Consider the following 22,807-nt stretch of genomic DNA (forward strand, 5'->3'; position numbering starts at 1 on the left):
ACATGTCTTTACGAGTAAAGTTACAAAATATAATTTACGAGATACGGAACGCACTGATAAAATGTACTTTGCATATATCATTTGATATCGTTTACATCTTTCGATAAATAACATTGTGTTAGCCTGTCGAATGAAACCAACAAAGAAATTAAAACAAATAAACTTTTATAATTAGGCGGACGTCAGCAATATCTTTCGCCTCTTTTGTCATTTCACAATGCGTACTTTCTATTAACACGGATCAACAACTTCTGTATTTTTGTATTTACAGCGAATATTATTGCGAGAGAAACATTAATGAATTAATGCCTTTTCTGAAATATTCAAATAAAGTAAGCGTCAAACAACGACTTGCGATCGTGTAGGTACATGTAGGTAATAATGACACCATTAATCTCTTAATTACCTAAAGGCTCGACACGCCAACTGTATAAACACAAGATCGTGAGCAATTATCCATGTCGGTCGGTGCAGTCAGGTGTGACACAGGTAAAAAAATCTCAAGGGCTGAACACCTGTTCGACGAATACATGGGTAAATACTATGTATTTGATGAAATGGGGACATATTTCTGTTCAAGGAATAAGAGGTATTCGACGAATAGCTGTTCGAGCTATCCGGGGTTTTGCTACATAGATTATATAGGGAGACGGTCGGGGCCGTATGACCAGTTCGACGAATTGGGGGTACGTATTCGAGGAATCCGAGTTCGAGTTAGAGGGGTTTTACTGTATTACTGTATGGAAGGAAAACCAGAAATCAAATTGAGATGTGGTGTAATTATCTGATGATTTGAAGGTCAATGGTAAGAACATTAGTATGTCTAGTCAATCTGTTATTGTCTCGGTCAGTTATTTACTGTTGGCCACAGGAGCTCGCCTACAACTGTGGTTTGATGGGAAGGGATTGAAGAGGAATATAAATATAAGAAGGGAATGTTGGACACACCTTCATGACCATGAGAGCCCCCGTCAGCCCTCTCCTCCCCGCTGTTTTATCAGTAGTGGCCAGGGCACAGTCCTCCCCTACAACAACCACACCCACACTCAGCCCCTGGTGACGGGCCCGCTCCACCGCCAACCCAAAGTTGAGACGGTCCCCCGTATAGTTAGCGATGAATACCATACACCCAACTGAAGTAGTAGTGCATAGTGTGTAAGGGTGCAGAGAAAACAATGGTTAGTGTTCACCTCCAGCAGAAAGAAGCATTACACGCAAACATTGATAAGATCCATAAATAGACTATGTTTTATAAAATACAGTGTCAGTACTAAACAACAAGCCAAACAAGAAATAATTCCTCAGAAATTTGGTTACCATGCATGCAAACAGAAATAATGCATTAAAAGATAACTTTAAAAGGAAAGCAAATCTATATGACATTACGTACCTGAACCTGGAGCTGATACAGCCTTGATGCCAGCTAGGATACTGTGTGGGGGAGGGGAGGCAAATACAGACCCTGCTACTGCAGCCGTCAACATCCCAGGTCCAACATAACCTGAAAAAAATAAGCCAAATAGTTCCATACCTATAACCCCTGTTCTAATAAAAATCTATGCAAATTGCCAGATGCAGGGCCCTAGGAGGAGGTGAAAACTATGATTTAAAATCTCCATCTGCTACCAATTTGCAGTTTTGACCAATTTGTTAGATACATGTATATAAACTTAACAAAAGCCCCATCACTTAGCTAGCTGCCACAGGGGTCTGTCATAGACCCAACATCAATATTTCTATTTATAATATACATAGACCCACCACCAATATTACTATTTATAATATACAGTGTAACTTGTCTTAACCGGACGTCACAGGACCAGAATATTTGGCTGGTATACCCAGGTTTACAGGTATACAGGTTTTAGTTACTATGAATTAATGAAGAAATGATATACAAGTGTGCCATAATACACATGGATCCAGATTATACAACAGGTCTAATATCGTAAAACAATGAAAATAAAGACAAAACAAATTATTGCAATAGTACTGATATTACACAAATTTATTGCAACTGCATTTCAATAGTATTTATTTAGTCATTTTCAAAGCCTTGATTAGAAAAACATCAAATCAGATGTGACAGAAGGGAGGTAACTCTAACTATAAGTTGGACAGTTTCATTATATTATAATTTCTAAAGTTATGTTATAATTTCTGTTAGAGTTCATGGTAACTTATGAACACATTGTCAAGTTTAGCAGGTGGAGAAAAGCCAGAGTGTCCAAAGAAATATCATAGACTTATTCATATATACCTGTCTACCCAACATGGAAGTGGAGACTGGAGGCAATAAATAATATATTTTGGAACACCTTAACCACTAGCTGAATATTGGAACTTTGTTTGGAATAGTTTAGAGAAGTATCAGTGCTCCAAACTTAAATCACACAGTATTAGTGCATGATCAATCACTCAGCCAGGATTCTACCCATACACGACTCTAATGATCAGTTTGCTGCATGGTCGATTAGCCAGTCAGAATCCAACCTGTATGCAACTCTCAGCATACGGCATGATCCATCATCCAGCATCCAAACCGTACATGACTCTCAGCTTACAGCATGATCCATCACCAAGCCAGGATCCAACCAGTACATGACTCACAGCTTACAGCATGATCCATCACCAAGCCAGGATCCAACCAGTACATGACTCTCAGCTTACAGCATGATCCATCACCAAGCCAGGATCCAACCAGTACATGACTCTCAGCTTACAGCATGATCCATCACCAAGCCAGGACCCAACCAGTACATGACTCTCAGCTTACAGGATGATCCATCACCAAGCCAGGATCCAACCAGTACATGACTCTCAGCTTACAGGATGATCCATCACCCAGCCAGGATCCAACCTGTACATGACTCTCAGCTTACAGCATGATCCATCACCAAGCCAGGATCCAACCAGTACATGACTCTCAGCTTACAGCATGATCCATCACCAAGCCAGGATCCAACCAGTACATGACTCTCAGCTTACAGCATGATCCATCACCAAGCCAGGACCCAACCAGTACATGACTCTCAGCTTACAGGATGATCCATCACCAAGCCAGGATCCAACCAGTACATGACTCTCAGCTTACAGGATGATCCATCACCCAGCCAGGATCCAACCTGTACATGACTCTCAGCTTACAGCATGATCCATCACCTAGCCAGGATCAAATCAGTACATGACTCTCAGCTTACGGCGTGATCCATCACCAAGCCAGGATCCAACCAGTACATGACTCTCAGCTTACAGCATGATCCATTACCAAGCCAGGATCCAACCAATACATGACTCTCAGCTTACAGCATGATCCATCACCTAGCCAGGATCCAACCAGTACATGACTCTCAGCTTACGGCATGATCCATCACCTAGCCAGAATCTAATCCGTACATGACTGTCAGCTTACAGCATGATCCATCACCAAGCCAGGATCCAACCCGTACATGGCTCTCAGCTTACAGCATGATCAATCACCTAGCCAGGATCCAACCCGTACATGGCTCTCAGCTTACAGCATGATCCATCACCTAGCCAGGATCCAACCCGTACATGTCTCTCAGCTTACAGCATGATCCATCACCTAGCCAGGATCCAACCAGTACATGACTCTCAGCTTACAGCATGATCCATCACCAAGCCAGGATCCAACCAGTACATGACTCTCAGCTTACAGGATGATCCATCACCAAGCCAGGATCCAACCCGTACATGGCTCTCAGCTTAATGCATAGTCCATTATTCATCAGGATCCAGCCCACGACTCTTGACTTACTGGTCTATGTATTGTACATTTTACCCGTCCTAAAGCTTAAACTTTGAAGGCAAGACATACAACCTTGCACATTATTGACAACTAAAACCTACTTAATTAGGCTTCATATATTAATGTACACGTCTAGGTTATACATGTACATTAACAGTAGATTTAATTTACATGTACATTTGTATACCGTATAACAGTGTATATGACTCTCTGTGTATAACCTATTGATCGCCATAGTCAAGCAACGTGTCTGACGACCTTTACCTAATCATGGTAATATTATCATATCATATTATGTATACACGTCAATATGTTAATGCTAACATTACCTGCGTGTGCGGGTTCATGGCCTGACCCTCCACCACTAAGAAGAGAGACTTTGCCCGCCCCCACAACGTTAGGGCCGACATCAGACCTCACCACCACCCTCAGTCCCTCCAGGAGCTGCAGTCCGGGATTGACAGCGACCAAACCTTCCAGATTCTCGTCCACACACTGCTCCACATTGTTAATCAGCTTCTTACAGGCGGCAGGCATGTTGACAATCGCCCCCAACACTTATCTTGATAACCTTCCGTGAGAAAAATTATTGCAAGGAAGACTCGGTCGCTCTGAATCTACGTCATTGAAACGCTTAGTCACCTTGATCAACTTCACATTCCTTTCAAACGTGAATGTAACCTGGATAGGATTGGGGCTGTCTCAAAATCAGTAAGGGACCGTATCAATATTAATTTCGTCGCCTTCCCCCTTCACAACTATTATATAACAAAATTAGTCTATAAAGATCTGCTCTGGTGAAATGTCTTTTTTTTAAGATGTGCCTAACTTTTTATCTGATATAGATTTTTGGAAACAGGCGCTCACACCAAAGTTGAAAATGGAATAAAAATCATATGGTGGCCGTGTGTTTGATTTTGAGCTATTGTAATAGCACACAGTCAACACATTTTTCCTGCTCGGAATAACAGTATATACACGTACTTTACCCAAACCCGCTAAATTTTGAAGATGAAAATACATCGTTTTTAATAACGATGTCTGACAGATTCAACGCATCACAGAAAAAAGTTTTGAAGACCAACCTTTTCTAAAACTTTGCAATTCAAAAGAAAAAAAACCCGTTGCTTTTTCTTATACCAGTATGAAGATAGGGGGGTCAGTGTGCTTGATTGTTTGTCCCGTTGCTAAACTTCAAATTACATGTATTTTAATCCCACTAAAACAATAAAAGAAGACAAATAATTCTTATAATTCCACACTTAAATGTTTACATTTTTTATCCCAGTGACCCTTAAAAGTATTTACAAGGCTCTATTTATTAAAATGAACTTGATATAACTAAAAATGTCATTGCACAGGTGATTTTTGAAAATGTTGAAGTAAAAAAAAGTAAAATTTTACCTCTTTACAAAGTGTAACAAACACACTTTTTCAAAATGGCCGCCATATTGGTTATTTCTTAAAATTTTTGTATAAAAAAATATACAAGCAATAGAAATGTAATTTTTTTGACATATTTTGTATATGGCAACTTGATACAAATAGAGACAATTAATTTTTGAAAATGATAAAAACTCTTTGATGAATATTGAAACGAGGCTTCAACGAGAATGAAACCTTACCAGAGCAGATCCTTAAAATAAATTGTCCAGAATGTGTTTTAGGTATACAAAAAACTACAGTTTTAGGCCTATACTTTAGTGTTCACTGGAAACTACCCTGGATACGTAAGCTATATACATTAGATGGGAAAATAAATGGAGCGTTTACTTCAAAAGGTAAAAAAAAACACATATTAAACATTATTGTTACCCACTAAATTCCGAATACAAACTCCAGTCTTCTTGTTCTATTCTGTATTAAATCTAAGGGTTACAAGTAAACGTGTGCCTAATTCGGAAGTTAACACTGGAACCTAATTATTATCAAAGTTAACTCACTATACATTAACAGGACATTTACAATACAAAGCAAAGAGCAATTCCTAAACAATTATAAAACTAAAATGAGCGTGAAGAAAGGTAACGCATCTCTTAATCTGAAGTTCATTATTCATGTGGCGGTTTTAGATAGTACCAAATTAAAGCATTCGATACCGTTTGGCACGACGGTCTACAAGTTAAATTATACGATATTGGTCTTACAGGGAAGGTATGGAATATTTTAAGGTTTAGGTATACAGATGAACAAAGTTCCCAGTATTGTTTAATGGTATAACATCTGAGCCAGTCAAGATGGAGAGAGGTATTTTACAAGGAGGGACCCTCTAAGCAAAATTGTATCTTATTTTTAGTAATGACCTATTGAATCAAGTTGAAAACTGTGGTAGAGGTGCATCTTTAATCGATATACCTGCAAATATACCCACGCAGGCAGACGATATATGTCTTGTAAGTACAAATAGTACGAGCCTCCAAAAATGTTAAGTATATGTAAAGAATACAATAGAAAATGGAGATTTTTGTATTCAAGCTCAAATAGTAAAATTATGGTATTTTCTGATAAGAGAAATTTAAACATCAACTGTACATTTAGTCTCTATAACAATGTTTTACCTGTTGTTTTAGAAGCTAATCATATTGGTTTTATTATGAATAGTAAACATCAATCATTTGAAAAGATTAAACAGGCTTCTAAGAAATTAAAAAGTGGTACTATGGCATTACTACGTTCGGATGCACACCAGTGTTCCCTGTACCCCCTTACTATTTAAAAAAAATATCAAAATGAAAGTGTGAGCTTTCGGTGTTATCAAAACCTGATTTATGAATGCTGGAAAGGGCTTAACATTTTATTATAAATTCTATACAAGGGTTTGACAGAAGAACTAGAACAGACATGTGTACTTCACTAACAGGATGGACCTCTATTGAGACTTATATAGATATTAAAAACTATTGTTCCTAGGCAGAGTTTGTAGAATGAAAAGAACACATTTGAGTTTTAGAATTTTCAATGTGAGATATTTTTTAAATAATGTGACTACGTATGTTCAAAAAGGTTTTATTCCAAAATACTTATGAAATACAACTTATATGAATATGTCTTAAAATTTTTCGACGATGGATCTTTTCCTACTAGATATTGTTGAAAGGCCTTAAAGTAGAACAAATGGCTGGAGATTGAGAATGTCAAATGACGCAGAATTCACACGATTTTTATATTACACGATTGTTTAAAACCCCATTACATTTGGAAACTAGCTCTACGTCATCCAAATTGCCTTGGAAATGTAAGATATATTATGAAAATGATTGTGTCTGTACGATTAGAAGATTCTGTAATATTAACTGAACAAATAAGAGGTGTTTTCATATGTTCAATTGTATCAATCACACATAGAGATTTTATTTCATATTTATACTCCCTTCAGATTTTGAGCTAATACATGTATTATTAGGAGGTCCCTTGGACTATACATTGGAGAGCAATTCAGATTGATATCAGTGTATAATTTTAAAAAAGATTTACAATCACTGCTAAACTTACTCGTGTATTTCTTTACATATATATTCATACATTGAAATAATTTCGATATAGAAATACCCGAACCATCTTCTCTCTTTTTCTGATTTATACTAATTATGTTGTGTATTTATTTCCCTTCTCTCTATCTCACTCTCTCTAATTGTGTACAAACTATTTCATGTTGCTACCATATGTAATATTATTAATAATAATCGCCTTGAAAATTTGACAATTTTGTTTTGTCCACACGGTTGGAATTACTTCCTTGTCCCATATTATTATTTATATATACTCTAACATGTTGGAGGAAAATAAAGATAATAATAATAATAATAATACATTTACGATACATGTGCCATAAATGGTCAAAAATAGGACATGTTAATTTTTCTTCAGTAATCTATTGAAAACCATCTGTTTTGATATGGACAGAAAAAAGAACACATGTATGATGCCTTATAAACATTAGATACAGCATAGAATTTATAAACTGTAAAATTCTTGTTTTTGATGCTTTATGTATAGATGGAAACACATGCAGAAATCACTTTACAATTACTAATACCACTAGTACTGTAAAAAATGTTAAATGAAATTGTAGACAACTACTTAGCTTTACGGTCTGACTAGATGTACACATTTCACTGTACTGTAGATGTTAATGTAATGATTTTTGGCGGTACTACCAAAAACCCTTTTCAACTCCTATTTTTTACTTGTAAAATTCAAACCTATGCCTTGAAAGTATTGTAATTCTCAAAATGTTGGTCACTTTTGGTGGTGAATAACATATATATTAAAAGCTCTTCTTGATTCTTGAGTATGAAAAATATGGCACATATAACTTTAATACTAATTGAAAACAGGTGTTACTTTTATAAAGAATGTTTTTTACAGGGTTAATCAGAAAATTAATATACATACCAATTTTCTTACATGTTAAGGTGTAATTAATGTCAAAATAAAAAAGTAAACAATATTGTTAAACACAAAATGGAGCAAGTGATTTATTTTGTCAAAATATTTCTGTTTGTCCTATAAGAATAACACGATTATTATTATCATCTGTATTTCCTCCAAAAATGAAGATTACATAAGGAATGACATTTAACATGAAAACAATATACAAAATAGCAAATAGATATTTACAAAATATGTACAATTTCAAGTCTAATAATTAGTAATTTTTTAGATTTAATCAAAGCAATTAAGATCACCTGCTTACAGGAGTCTATACAAAAAATACATTTCCTAATCTAAACTCCTCTAAATCACTATTTGAAAAATCAAAGGCAAATTCTTTACCCAACAAGGTGTTACATAAATCAAAATCTGGTAAATTATGAAGCGATGACATGAATTCTAATCCAAAATTATTCACCAAAAACGCCAGTACTCGTCACGAATTTCACTATTTTGATCACAATTCAAAATGATATAGGTAATATGATCATCAAAAACCATTCCACAATATTGACATAATTCAATACAATTTGATATTCGTGAGTTTACACAAACATTCAAAATACAATGTACATGACTATTATACTGTGGGAACTTTACAGCGAGTTCCCAAAGAAGTGCAAACTAGTTTTAAGGTGAATACATTTGAATCTAATAAAATTTATATAATTTGACATACGTTCTAGCCATGATCTTTCATATATCAAAAATCCACTATACATGGCAATAATTCGTCTTACAAAAAATAATTTTCTGATGTCAATATATGATTCGATGGTAACCCAACCGAGCAATAATACACACATGTCAGTCCTGGTCCTCATCCTCAAGCCTTGGACAGATTTGACAATAAAATTCTGCGCTTGTTCTAGCATATTTTTCCTTTATCAATACAATAAATCACAGCGGCTTCAGTTTTTTTACTTTAACCAATTCCCGTGAGACTTTGTATAAAGTCCATATTAGCACTTACTATATTGTATAACTGAAATTGAAACGAGTATAGTACAGACATTATCGGACTGTAACGATGTTCAGCTGTTCTTTCAGATTTTGAATCCGTATTAGAATACATTTTAATCTCATTTACATTTTAAGAATTTTAGACTCTATACAGATAATTTTGATAATTTTGTCATTTTAATGTTGAAGCTATATATACAGTACAAGATGTCTCCAAACTGGATCCAGTTTTAAGAAGATTCCTTAGTTTTAAGGAATTCCTTATTTTAAAATTGTCTTTAGGAAAGCATTATTGACTTTAAAGAAAACTCCTTACCTTAAGATTTGTTAACGTCTGTAATGTTTTCCTATGGAGAATTTTAAGTTAAGGAATTCTTTAAATTTAAGGAATGTTAGTGAAACTGGACCCTGGTTTCACACTGATCTCTGACTTGGAAAAAACCCCTTTTGAATGATATTATATACGACGTACAAAATTAATGCATCTTTTGTAGTAATTGAATGAAATGAGAAAGACTTAGAATAACGTTACTTTGTTTACATGTTTTATCTGTCATCCGTGTAAAGTCTTTGTGTGTCATTATGAAGTAGTCATGATCTTTGTGTAGGACCTACAGTTTATTTTCTTTGTAAGATTATGAATCTCGATGTAAATAAAGAATCTTGTCAGTTTCCACTATCCCTCCTTTCTCTCTAATCTTTCTAATTTTCACCCTTTTAAATTTTCTGAAATGGTATAACCTGGTTTTGCGACTACTTCTGTCCAATTAGTTTTTCGTTTTCATTCCAGTTCCTTTTCTTGCTGACTTGTGTTTCTGCTTACCATATACATGTAGTTTAAAGTCTGTGGGAACCTGGTATGGTGAAAGGTGTGTATTTATTACAATGACTTTTAGAATGTGGAATTATATAAGCAAGTCTTGTGGGTATGTTTTCCATGCAAACTATCCTGAAACAGGAGGCATATATGCCATAGCAGTCACCTGATCAGTTAATTGTTGTTCTACAACTAAATATATGACCTTTATATCCGTGTTAATAACCATGTAACCATCTTCTAGGTCATTGTGATCTATATTTTTCAAAATTAAAGGTCAGCAAATTTGGATCCCAGATGTCAATTTCCATGGTGTCGTCAAAGCTAATCACCTAAGTTTACAAATATAAAGTTTTGCATTGGTTGTTCATCTTAGTTTTTTAATTTTCCCTGTTCTGTGAACTTTTTCTCAAAAGCAAATCACAGTGACCTCATTATGAAAAATTCAAGTTCAGTTCAAATGTATTGTGGATCAAAGATGTCAATTTTCATTGTCCTTGGCCAATTTATTTTAAAGTAGGTCGTGGCGAGCTAATGTTTTCAATAAATCAAGTTCGGTATCAATTATTTATCCCAGTTATCAATAAAATTCAATTTCAACATGCATTGCGGATCCCCGATGTCAATTTTCATTGTCCCCTGTCGCTTAAAAAGGTCACGTTGACGTAATTTTCAAAAAGCAAGAACAGCATACATTCCAGATGTCAATATTCATTCTTCTGTAACATTTTCTAAAATGTAGGTCATGTCACAGTAACCTTATTTCATTTGTCATCAACTTTTATCATTTCAATTTCAACGTCGATGGTAAAAGGAGTAGAATGTGAGTGATCTTGTTTTGCTTGTCAAGCTGACAATTTTAATATCTTCTTAAATCAGCTTTAATACAAGTCATAATTTCTTTCCACTGAAAGCTATTAAGAGAACTAGACCCTTACTAGATGCCCCTAGTAGAGCCACCGCTGCATAATTCAATCAACTAATTAATTAATGTCTCTTCTGCAGCGAGTTATCAAAGTATTAAACATATGGCTTGCGCTCTTTTTAGTTCCAAAATTCAAATGTATGTCATTTTAGACTATGTTCGTCGCAGCGTTATACAGCTATTTAAGCTTGTGTAAATGACACCTGGTAGGTATTCTGGTAGGTCACGACTCAAGTACACGTGGCTGTAATACCTGCCAGTCAATGTAATGGGCGGTATCTCCACATACTTTGTATACGCTCCATGCTGGAAAATAATTTATTGTAATGGCGTTACTAGATGCCCTCGATCGTGTCGATGTGAAAGTGTTCGAGGTGTCGTTTCTTCTAGCATTCTGTCTACTTCCTTTTTCTGTAGCATACTCGTTTTGGATATGTATATTAATGCTGTTATTGATGTACGCTTGCTTAGTATTCATACGACAACAGAAGCGTGTCCTGCTGGAGGCCAAGGGCAGGTCCGTGTTGGTTACTGGATGTGATACAGGTGGGTACTATTAGCTTACTTATGACCATGTAATTAGTGATATTTTATGCCTACATATCACTTCCTATGTGTACTTGAACATAAATACGTTGTTAAAAAAGATCTAAATGCATCGAGTTAACATTAGGTGTTACTGTTGACTCGTAAATTGGTGTGCGTATATTTAAGCAATGATCGTCTTTCAGTTGGCATTCATAGACAATATGAATGCCAACTGGACAGAGGCAAATTCCATGAAGCGCGCTAGCGCTTTATGTTGGATTGGATTGGATGAATGCCAACTGAATGACGTTAAATGTTTATATTTACATTTGGTTACAATTTTATGTTGAAATAAGAAGGGATTTTGCGTCTCTAATAAATTAATCATTCGTTATCGTCATGGATGGAACAGCCATTTGAACAGCCGTCTTCCGTGATCACTGGCACAATAATTGTGACGTCATAAAGATAATGACGTCATCATAAGCGATTGAAGTTCATAGCCTATGTGACTGCCAACTGCAGTGAAAATGTAGATATATATATATATATATATACCTTGTAAATTTTGACAAAATATGCGAAACATGTACATTTCAGGAAAATAAGTCCACGGGGTTCCGTACATATTTTAGAAACGAAGACTAGTTCTGAGAAAAACATCAACTGCTGTATTTGGGGCAAAACATGCAGATTTGTTGAATTGCGATAAAATCATTAAATCATTAATTTAACATTATTGTTTTTTTCTTTCAATCAAGCTCACTATGTTCAGATAACATTATAACATTGAATTTGCACATTGTTATCAATAGGAACTCCTCCATATACCCATATTTATATGAAATAATCTAAAGCCGTCATTTGCATCATAACGTCAAAAATTCTTGGATGTATAAGTTTTTGTTGAGTCGAGTCCGGTCAAACAAACGCACTTTATACGACACAAGTAAACATAATGGCATGGTTATTTGGTGTCAAAAACATTACCGAACCATGTGGACTTGTTAAAGGGACAATTCAGTGAGGCTAATTCTGTTACATAACCACGAAGCAAAATATGACATAAATGCATTGTTCTATATTCCTTATTAAACATACAGCAAGAAATATTGACAAATTCCATGACATATTTTGATTGATACTGTTAAAATTCCAAATCGTTGATCAATACGATTAAGCAGGCACAACATGTACGCTGTATCCATATCCGAGCCTAACTCGCGCCTATCTCAGAAATTTAAAGTCTAATGAGTTATGTTGTGTCATTAATTTTCCTTAATATCCTCTAGGTTTCGGACATCATCTGGCAAAAAGACTGAACGACCACGGTTTTGAGGTGTTCGCTGGCGTGCTATCTACATCAAGCGAAGGAGCATCCAGTCTTAGAGCGCGGAAATCCAAACGTCTGCATGTCTTACAACTCGATATAACGTCTCAAAAAGATGTTGACGAAACTATAAAATATGTCGAGTCCAAATGTGGAAATACAGGTTATACATTAAGTTCTATGTTTGTTATTTACATCATTGTATGATTCTATTCTATTTCACGGCTGACTTTACATTTCCTATTTGCTATCACAATTTATAATATTGGCTGGAAATTCGGAATATAAAATCAAAAAACAACCCGTTCCGTTCAGATCTCAATTAGTAAAATATTCGACTATTTGGCTTCAACGAACAACGCGATTATTATTTCATTTCAGGTCTTTGGGGAGTGGTTAACAACGCCGGCTTTAATATATACGGTGATGTCGAGTTTGTTTCTATTGACCAGTATAAGAAATGTATGGATGTCAATTTGTATGGCATGATTAGGGTAACCAAATCCTGCCTACCACTCATCCGGAAATGCAAAGGTGGGTGTTGCACATTAAAACATACAAAGTGTTTCGAATATTATTCTTTTTGAAAGACCTTTACAGATGAATGCTACAAACCACGGATATTACTTCTAAATATCTATATCATTACTTGTAGGTCGTGTAGTGAACGTTTCGAGTGTCAAAGGTCGTTTTGCTTGGCCATGCGATTCAGTGTACCACGTCAGCAAATACGGAGTGGAGACCATGTCAGACTCACTCCGACTGGAGATGCGCAAATTTGGAGTTGGCGTATCTGTAGTGGCACCTGGTTCGTTTGATGCTGCAACATCATGCAGTGGTCCCGAGTCGGTGTGTATATATCATTACTGTCAGCAAATTCATCGTAATAAATGTTGTTGTAAAATTGGAATTTGGCAAAAGTCGCTGTCCATTATCAATCTTTCTTGCTCTTCAGCATCACTTACGAGTGCTAAAAGAATGAAACAACTGTATGATGTAGCTCAATTTTAAAGACTCATAACGCCTTGTATAAAGTTTAGTGAATAAGAATCGATGTATATATTTCAAATAATTGTTTACTAACTATGAAAGGTACATTGAATTTAACCGAGGTTTTGGCTATGAAATACCTTTTTAGCGATATATATAATGTACTTTCTCAGATATCGAGAATGAAAAATGAGCTGGAAGTATCATGGAATGCTGCCTCTGATGATGTTAAGCGAGCCTATGGTCGAGCCCACATCGACGCGATGTATGACAACCTCGCTAACAACTCCCTGCCCGGGACGGCCTCTTCCCCTGTCCCAGTATTGGCCGCTATAGAGGACGCTCTCATCAACACTCAGCCTCGACCTCGATATGTAGTGTCGGGGAGAATGGGTTCTCTCGGTATAGACTACCTAGCGGTGCGTATCTATATATAGAGAATATTCCTTGATGAATTTTAGTTAAATGCCACCTCACGAGATGAAATATTACTGGTATTCATCTAGAAACAAAGAATATTATATTAATTACATTTGTTTTCTCGCTTCCATTTACAGAAGACAATCACTACTTCCGTCAAAGGTTATTTCGCCATTGTATTATACAGAGTTATTTTCCCTTGCGATTATTACGCCGTACTTTTGTGAGCATAACGTCGTATTTCTACACAAAATATGACGTCATTTTTGCGTACAAACTAATGACGTAACAATCAAAATGATATTTTCAATGTCAATGCTGCATTCCGATTGGTCAAAAGCGAGTGAAAATATCAAAATTGATATCTTCACTGGAGTGAAGTATATCGCTTTTGTGTTCATCCCAAAACCTTATATTTAATTGCATGAAACGTAATAAATACTTACATACATAAAAAACGTCATTTTCCATTTTTCATATTTATGAAGTGAATAATTTAAATAATTTGGCATTCATCTCTTCAAATGTATGACACGTGCAAAAATTCCATTATTGGATGTGTAGTGTATAAACCCACAGTCTTAACCTTATTGTGTTTCAGATTCTCGCCCACCTCTACAGCTTCTTACCTGAATGGTTTTCAGATTTTTTGTTGGCACGCATGACTGGTTGTGACAAGCATTATGGAAACGGGAAAATAAAAAATAGTTAAAAAATCTATAATGCCTTAACATATGTGCTGAAAATTAAGTAAGTTTAGAATGGTTTGATAACTACTCATATATCTAGTAACATTGCAGGTAGATAAAAAATATTCCTTACATATGACGTCATTCTACCAAATATATATTTGTAAAAGGTAAACCAAAACATCAGGACAGTCCGGAATCCATTAGTTATGAAGATGTTATGAAATCGTCATTTATAATTCAAAAGAACGTACGAAAGTATGGAAAATATAAAAAAAAAATTAAAAGAAACAGATAAAATGCAACATTCATTTATTTTTGTTAATGTTTGTTCATGTTCACACTTTAGGCATTATAAAAAATAACACTTTAGGCATTATAGAAAATTATAGTACATCACAATAATAATTCAAATACTGCCATATCAGCGGCGCTGTCTTGGCTGCGGAAGTGGCTTAATAGTACGTGGAGTCATTCTATCGGACTTCCTTACATCGTCGCCACGATTCGGGTTTGCGTGATTCGAATCCTTAATTTTTCCAACAATCTTATAGATGATGGTTGCTATAGCGATGGCACCAGAGACACTTCCGGCTCCGATACTTGCCGCTTTGAGGATCTGCATTGTTGTAGCTTTCGGGCGCTTGTTGATAACGACGATCTCCTTACCATTGCCCAAAGTACATTTACATGTGGCGCGTCCCATTGTCACCGCCTCTCTCTTTAAGATGAGAAAATCAACAGATAAGAGTATGTTCTTAACTTCAAAGTATACACATCATTTCATTTATATAATTTTTATTATTCTAAGTAGTTACACGAAGGAATTTGGTTTGCCATGCGCTATCAATGAGACTCGTCTAATATCCATAAATACTTCTATTTATAGTAGTGCTGGATTAAGTTTCCACGGATTAGCACGACATAAGATTAATTCTTAGGGGAAAAAACTTACTTACCGCTGTTTCAAAATCTGAAATATAGATTGACTTTATTTACGCATGTTGCATGTCGATAAAACATATATCAGAATCCTTTGACTAATATCAGTAGGTATATACACTGCTTATATTGGCATAAAATTGCAATACATGTATTTACATTCTTTCAAAATATGTACCTACAAGACTTTTACATAGTGCTACAATATAGAATTTAGTATTGGTTAATTATACATTGTTAGGTCTGTGAGAATATCCTCTTACCTATGACTGGACCACTGCAATTTTCTACAAACATGAAAAGAAACAATATTGGAACATTTTGTGTGTTATATGACATCCAAATATAAGCTGAAAGTCGATCAAAATCACAGGCAACTATTACGGAACTTGAAACTATAATTTAAACAGAAAAAGTTATAAATTACAATATGACATCTAAATCATGTACTTTGTGCCGATATATAAGTGACGGTGAGTGGTTATAAATGGTCTTACCTGGCTTTACCGTGATATTGAAGCATTTCTCTTTCCCATGATCACTGGAAATAAAATGTACCCAAAAGCAGTTAGCCTTAATGGAAATCTTCGAATGCATTAAAATAACTATCAAATGTATCTGGTCCTAAGCATACCAATAGATCAGTTTTCGGATAGAGTGTACCTCTATGCTGTAATAATGGTCGCCTTTCTTGTAAAAAAAATCGATATTTTCACCAAAGTAATGTGATGTATTCCTTGGTGAGTTACATGTACCTACCTTGCCTGTATGGGTGTAAAACAGACCAATCCACTCGGCTCAGCAGCAGGTATAAAGGAGAGGACGGAGTGACAGATGTGTCCGGGGGACATAGAGTTAGCCAAGGGGAACGTCTGTGCATTCTGGAGGTGTGTAACGCCTGACTGGACTACATTGGGGCTAAACATATATACTAACATTGTAAATAAACAACCAACAAACCATGTGGATCCATCCTAATTATTTGACATAAATGGAAACGTAGTTACAATGGAAATAAAGTAAAAACAAAAATATGACATTTATTGTAAGACTTTGGCTAAAACATATGATGGTAACGATTACATGTTGTGTCACTGTACCAAAACACTTATCTAAACATACTTTGACTTAAGCTATGGTAATGAAAAGTGTAATAAACAAGTGCACAAACATTTAAGAATAGGTGTAGTTACACTAGGCTAAATACTTATTGTAATGTGTGTAATTACACTCTTAAGAATGAGTGTAATTACACTTGGCTAAATACTTAAGAATGTGTGTAATTACAATGAGCTACATACTTAAGAATGAGTGTAATTACACTGGGCTAAATACTTAAGAATGTGTGTAATTACACTGGACTAAATACTTAAGAATGAGTGTAATTACACTAGGCTAAATACTTGAGAATGTGTGTAATTACACTGGGCTCAGTACTTTAAAATGAGCGTAATTACACTGGGCTAAATACTTAAGAATGTGTGTAATTACAATGGGCTAAATACTTAAGAATGAGTGTAATTACACTGGGCTAAATACTTAAGAATGAGTATAGTTACACTGGGCTAAATACTTAAGAATGAGTGTAATTACACTGGGCTAAATACTTCAGAATGAGTGTAATTACACTGGGCTAAATATTTAAGAATGTGTGTAATTACAATGGGCTAAATACTTAAGAAAGAGTGTAATTACACTTGGCTAAATACTTAAGAATGAGTGTAGTTACACTGGGCTAAATACTAGAGAATGTGTGTAATTACACTGGGCTCAGTACTTAAGAATGAGTGTAATTACACTGGGCTAAATACTTAAGAATGTGTGTAATTACAATGGGCTAAATACTTAAGAGTGAGTGTAGTTACACTGGGCTAAATACTTAAGAATGAGTGTAATTACACTGGGCTAAATACTTGAGAATGAGTGTAATTACACTGGGCTAAATACTTGAGAATGTGTGTAATTACACTGGGCTCAGTACTTAAAAATGAGCGTAATTACACTGGGCTAAATACTAGAGAATGTGTGTAATTACACTGGGCTCAGTACTTAAGAATGAGTGTAGTTACACTGGGCTAAATACTTATGAGTGTGTGTAATTACATTGGGGTCAATACTTCAGAATGAGTGTAGTTACACTGGGCTAAATACTTATGAGTGTGTGTAATTACACTGGGCTAAATACTTAAGAATTAGTGTGATTACATTGGGCTAAATACTTGAGAATGTGTGTAATTTCACTGGGCTTAATACTTAAGAATGTGTGTAATTACATTGGGGTAAATACTTAAGAATGTGTCTAATTACGCTGGGCTAAATACTTAGGAATGTGTGTAGTTACACTGTGCTAAATCCTTAAAAATCTGTGTAGTTACACAGGGCTAAATACTTAGGAATGTGTGTAGTTACACTGGGCTTAATACTTAGGAATGTGTGTAGTTACACTGGGCTTAGCGCTATCTACACAGGTGATTAGAATACATCCGCGTTTATACTACAACTAAAGAACCCAGCCTTAACAATAGGTCATGACTCTTATATGATAATAACTAAGATAATCTTGCCATGTGCTAGCGTTACTGCTGGGCTGAGTCCCAAGGTATATGTGGCAGGTTGACCCAGCCATGCACTGTACAACAGAGTGATCTGGTAGGGTTGTGGACGTAAACTGCGGCTACAAAAAAAACACAAATCTAATCAAATGCAGATATCAGGTAATCAATCTTTATTGTAACGAATATTTTAATTGGTTTAAAAAATGGTATCATATCATTTATGTAAAAAAGATGGACCGATATAATAGTGTGATATATTTTATTGAAAAGAGTCCCTTAAGAAATTTGGAATTTACCAGATTAGATTTAACTATAAGGATTAACTTGAATAGTTTCATTGCAACTTTACGAATTCCATATATTATAAGTTCAGGATACATTGATTTAATATCCTGTATGTTGAAATAAAATGCAAATTTTGATTTCCAAGAGAAGTTTTGTCTGTCGTCTCTTTAAATTTAGAAGTGTCACCGTTAGTAGATAAAGCCTACCTTAGTTTGAGGTGGGGGTGTCGATCCTCCTGCTGTAATCAAAACCAATGTATATGGACAACAATTGTGGATATTAGTGATCTATAAAATTAATCCTTTTTCGTTTATAGCTACTGATTCGGTGCTTATTTCTGTATGGATGTATCATAAAAATTTATAAATGTTTGAAATATAAATATAAGAATATTAATTAAGAATATAAACGTATGCAAGTGAAAATTAAACATTTCTAAAGAGCCTTACCCACTTACCTGGTGGCTGTGTTGCCTTGACGATGAAACATGCTTCACTTGATTTCCTATTGCAAATGCAAGAACAAAATCCATTTCTTTTAAATGGTATGAAATGTTTCATATTTTCCACAAAGCCAAACCCGTTTGGATTAAAACCACAAGGTACGAAATCTTACAAAACAGAATTAGATGAATTTGCACTCAAACTACCTTTATATTAAGTCTCTGAAGGAATCACGTAGATGATGTAGATATGATGAGATGTAAGAATTCAGGATATGTTCAGGTGAGAAAATGTAGATATAAGGAGATGTAGAGCTGATATGTAGAGATGACGAGATGTGGAGATGAGGAGATGTAGATATGGAAGATGTAGATATGGGGAGATGTAGATATGGGGAGATGTAGATATGAGAAGATTTAGAGACGAGGAAATAAACAGATAAGGAGACTTAGAGATGAGGAGACGTAGAGATGAGGAGATGTAGATATTAGGAAACGTAGAGATGAGGAGACGTAGAGATGAGGAGATGTAGATATGAGGAGATGTAGATATGAGGAGATGTAGATATGAGGAGATGTAGAGATGAGGAGATGTAGATATGGAAGATGTAGATATGGGGAGATGTAGATATGAGAAGATGTAGAGATGAGGATATATACAGATGAGGAGACGTAGAGATGAGGAGATGTAGAGATGAGGAGATGTAGATATTAGGAAACATAGAGATGAGGAGACGAAGAGATGAAGAGATGTAGATATGAGGAAACGTAGAGATGAGGAGATGTATATATGAGGAGATGTAGATATGAGGAAACGTAGAGATGAGGAAACGTAGAGATGAGGAGATGTATATATGAGGAGATGTAGAGATGAGGAGATGTAGAGATGAGAAGATGTAGATATGAGGAAACGTAGAGATGAGGAGATATAGATATGATTAGATGTAGAGATGATGAAATGTAGAGATGAGAAGATGTAGACATGAGAAGATGTAGACATGAGAAGATAGAGAGATGTAGAGATCAGATGTAGAAATTAGGAGATGTAAAGATAAGATGTAGAAATGAAGAGATGTAGAGATGAGATGTAGAGATGGGAAGATGTAGAGATTAGAAGATGTTTTGCTGAGGAGATTTAAAAATGAGGAGATGCAGAGATGAGAAGATGTAGAGATGAGGAGATGTAGATATGAGGTGATGTAGAGATGAGAAGATGTACAGGTGAGGAGATGTACAGGTGAAATGTAGAGATGAAAAGATGTACCGTCAAGTAGGATGGAGTTATCGGGACAAATTTTGAAATCTGTGTATAGTGACCTGGTTACCATGGCAACCAAAATTTGGACAAACAAAAACCTGCATTGACATTCTGACACGATTCTCAACAATATTGCCAAGTTTCATTGAAATCGATCCAGTAGTTTAGGTGAAGTGTCCAGACAAATTTTGAAACCTGTGTATAGTGACTTGGTTACCATGGAAACCAAAATTTCGACAAATAAAAACCTACATGCACATCTACATATGGTCCATAACAATACTGCCAAGTTTATTGGAGATCGGTTCAGTAGTTAAGGAGAAGTTGTCCGAACCTACGGACAGACAGACAAGCTGATTCCAATATAGCCCTAACTTCGTTACGGGGGTATATTGAGAAGATGTACAGATGTACAAATGGGGAGATATAGAGATGAGATGTAGATATAAGGAGATGCAATGATAAGACGTAAATATGAGATGTAGTGATGAGAAGATGTACATATGAGGAGTTGTAGATATGTAGAGATATAGAGACAAGGAGTTGTAGATATGAGGAGATGTAGATATCAGATGTAAGGATGAAGAGATATAGAGATTAAAAGATGTAGCGATGAGGAGACGTAGAGATGAGGAGATGTAGAGATGAGGAGATGTAGAGGTGAGGAGATGTAGAGGTGAGGAGATGTGCAGATGCACACACTGATTAATATCGTATTTCGTATTTTATCAAGAAACACAAGGGTATTTTTACATTAGCCCTACCTGTTTAGCATGTCAGTACATTCATGCTATAATCGGTTATGTGAGTTGAGTATAAATACCAGAACAAAATACTAGAACTTACGTGCCAGACGATGGACTGGTGGCCTGTATACAAACATGCTTTTCTCCCTCTGTGTTGGCTGTTATTGGGACATGAACGACATCGGAAGTAATAGGTGCTAGGTGGTCCACAGACACAACACCAGGGGTGACTCCGCTATCTACTGGACCAAACTTTATGTCAGACCTATTTGAATACAAAACCAATTCAACAGTTTTCTTCTGAATAGATTAAATTCAAAAAGAATAATGATAACATGTATGTGACAATGACTGGAAATCTTATTCTTAGCGATAAGATGCAGGACTGACCGGCATATTACTCACGCTGTGACGCCTGAACCATTCAGTAGTAACGGTACATTACAGAACAGACCAGTACGTTACTCACGCTGCAATGATGGAATCTTTCAGAAGTAACAATACGTTACAGGACAGACAAGACCTCATGCTGTGGTGCCTTAACATTTCAGAAGTAACGATACGTTGCTGGACAGCCCGGTACATTACTCACGCTGTGATGCCTTAACCTTACAGAAGTAACGGTGTGTTAAAGGACAGACCAGTACCTTACTCACGCTGAGACGCCTGAACCCTTCAGTAGTAATGGTACGTTACATGACAGACCACTAATTTACTCACGCTTTGACGCCTTTCGTTTCAGAGAAGTAACGGTGTGTAACAGGACAGACCGGTACATTACTCACGCTGTGACGCCTGAACCCTTCAGTAGTAACGGTACGTTACAGGACTGACCAACCACACATTTGACCACTTTTGGAATGGCTGCGTCTATAAAAGCTGGGTCCGGCTAAAGATATAAAAACTCTGATGATTGTTCTGGTCTTATGTACATACATTTGTTATATATCTGCTGTGTCTCTAGTTAATTAGATAATAAATAGGATTCTCTCCATTTCTTTCAGCCTTTGTATATGGGACAAAGAGCGTGTAGAGTTGGGTTTTATTTTTATATACTAATAAAAAAGTAAAATAAAATTCCATTATCATAATTAAGTGCTTTACATTTTATACATATTGTATAGAAAAGCTTCGATTTAGACACACGGTACACATTTAATTTGTGTTCCTTGGTGACATGTTCTGTAGTAAACATATCTACTGACCTGAGTCCCGGGTACTCCTGCATGCCGTGATGAATCTTGGATGAAACAAAGAATTATTGATATTGATTTTATCCAGTAAAATGATTGCTTTCATTTTTCTTTTGACCGTTGGGACAATATATTGTAGATAAAAGGAGTACCTTTACTGAAAAAATTTGAAATTACTGTATTTCCGCAAAATATATGTTTAGAAAAGAAATGCCAACATTCGCCAGCTAATGTAGCAGTCTAGCAGTATCAATGAATAACATAAGTAATTCTGAATTGAGGACTGGAAGTTTGACTTCACCACGATTCAAACAAATCAAACGGATGATACGAGGATTCAAAATCCATATCATTGAAAGCGAAAGTAGGGCGACTATCCAAATACTTCCAAAAGGATTTTGGAACACTTGGAATAGGTTTAAATCAGAAATAACATGTCGGATTCAAAACATGGGAATTGTTACTATATATGCCATATAAATAATTCCATTATAATGGTATTAGCAGGCTGTTATATTATT

General features: G+C 35.6%; 3 protein-coding genes across 7 annotated transcripts in view; 1 reads left to right on the plus strand and 2 right to left on the minus strand.

Annotated features, from left to right (window-relative positions):
- Positions 1-4,416, minus strand: part of LOC138319372 (triokinase/FMN cyclase-like) — a 70,518-nt gene extending 66,102 nt beyond the window's left edge. Inside the window, exons 1-3 of one of the 4 annotated variants that reach the window (XM_069262465.1) lie at positions 4,099-4,416; positions 1,391-1,501; positions 949-1,133 (exon numbers count right to left, since the gene is read on the minus strand). In XM_069262465.1, coding sequence (XP_069118566.1) covers positions 949-1,133; positions 1,391-1,501; positions 4,099-4,306 — 504 coding nt within the window. In that variant the 5' untranslated portion in view covers positions 4,307-4,416. The remainder of the gene's footprint in view (positions 1-948; positions 1,134-1,390; positions 1,502-4,098) is intronic. The other 3 variants (XM_069262464.1, XM_069262466.1, XM_069262468.1) reach the window with 3 other exon arrangements.
- A 5,524-nt stretch (positions 4,417-9,940) lies between these two features.
- LOC138319373 (D-beta-hydroxybutyrate dehydrogenase, mitochondrial-like) lies at positions 9,941-15,170 on the plus strand. 2 transcript variants are annotated; one of them, XM_069262470.1, is made up of 7 exons: positions 9,941-10,035; positions 11,380-11,454; positions 12,729-12,929; positions 13,148-13,300; positions 13,422-13,615; positions 13,930-14,175; positions 14,778-15,170. In XM_069262470.1, the coding sequence occupies exons 1-7, from the start codon at positions 10,026-10,028 to the stop codon at positions 14,886-14,888; spliced, it is 990 nt and encodes a 329-aa protein (XP_069118571.1). In that variant the 5' UTR covers positions 9,941-10,025; the 3' UTR covers positions 14,889-15,170. The 2 variants fall into 2 exon arrangements, with proteins under 2 accessions (XP_069118571.1, XP_069118570.1); XM_069262469.1 differs by lacking the exon at positions 9,941-10,035 and having other exon boundaries at positions 10,741-11,454.
- LOC138319795 (uncharacterized) overlaps positions 15,161-22,807 on the minus strand; it is a 107,638-nt gene continuing 99,991 nt past the window's right edge. Inside the window, exons 81-91 of the mRNA XM_069262927.1 lie at positions 22,299-22,333; positions 21,879-21,982; positions 21,194-21,358; positions 19,105-19,151; positions 18,854-18,885; positions 18,372-18,481; positions 16,567-16,725; positions 16,305-16,348; positions 16,071-16,094; positions 15,825-15,838; positions 15,161-15,586 (exon numbers count right to left, since the gene is read on the minus strand). Of these exons, the coding sequence (XP_069119028.1) occupies positions 15,290-15,586; positions 15,825-15,838; positions 16,071-16,094; positions 16,305-16,348; positions 16,567-16,725; positions 18,372-18,481; positions 18,854-18,885; positions 19,105-19,151; positions 21,194-21,358; positions 21,879-21,982; positions 22,299-22,333 (1,031 nt within the window). The 3' untranslated portion in view covers positions 15,161-15,289. The remainder of the gene's footprint in view (positions 15,587-15,824; positions 15,839-16,070; positions 16,095-16,304; positions 16,349-16,566; positions 16,726-18,371; positions 18,482-18,853; positions 18,886-19,104; positions 19,152-21,193; positions 21,359-21,878; positions 21,983-22,298; positions 22,334-22,807) is intronic.

This window comes from Argopecten irradians, chromosome 3 (genome assembly GCF_041381155.1).
Source record: "Argopecten irradians isolate NY chromosome 3, Ai_NY, whole genome shotgun sequence".
Lineage (NCBI taxonomy): Eukaryota > Metazoa > Mollusca > Bivalvia > Pectinida > Pectinidae > Argopecten > Argopecten irradians.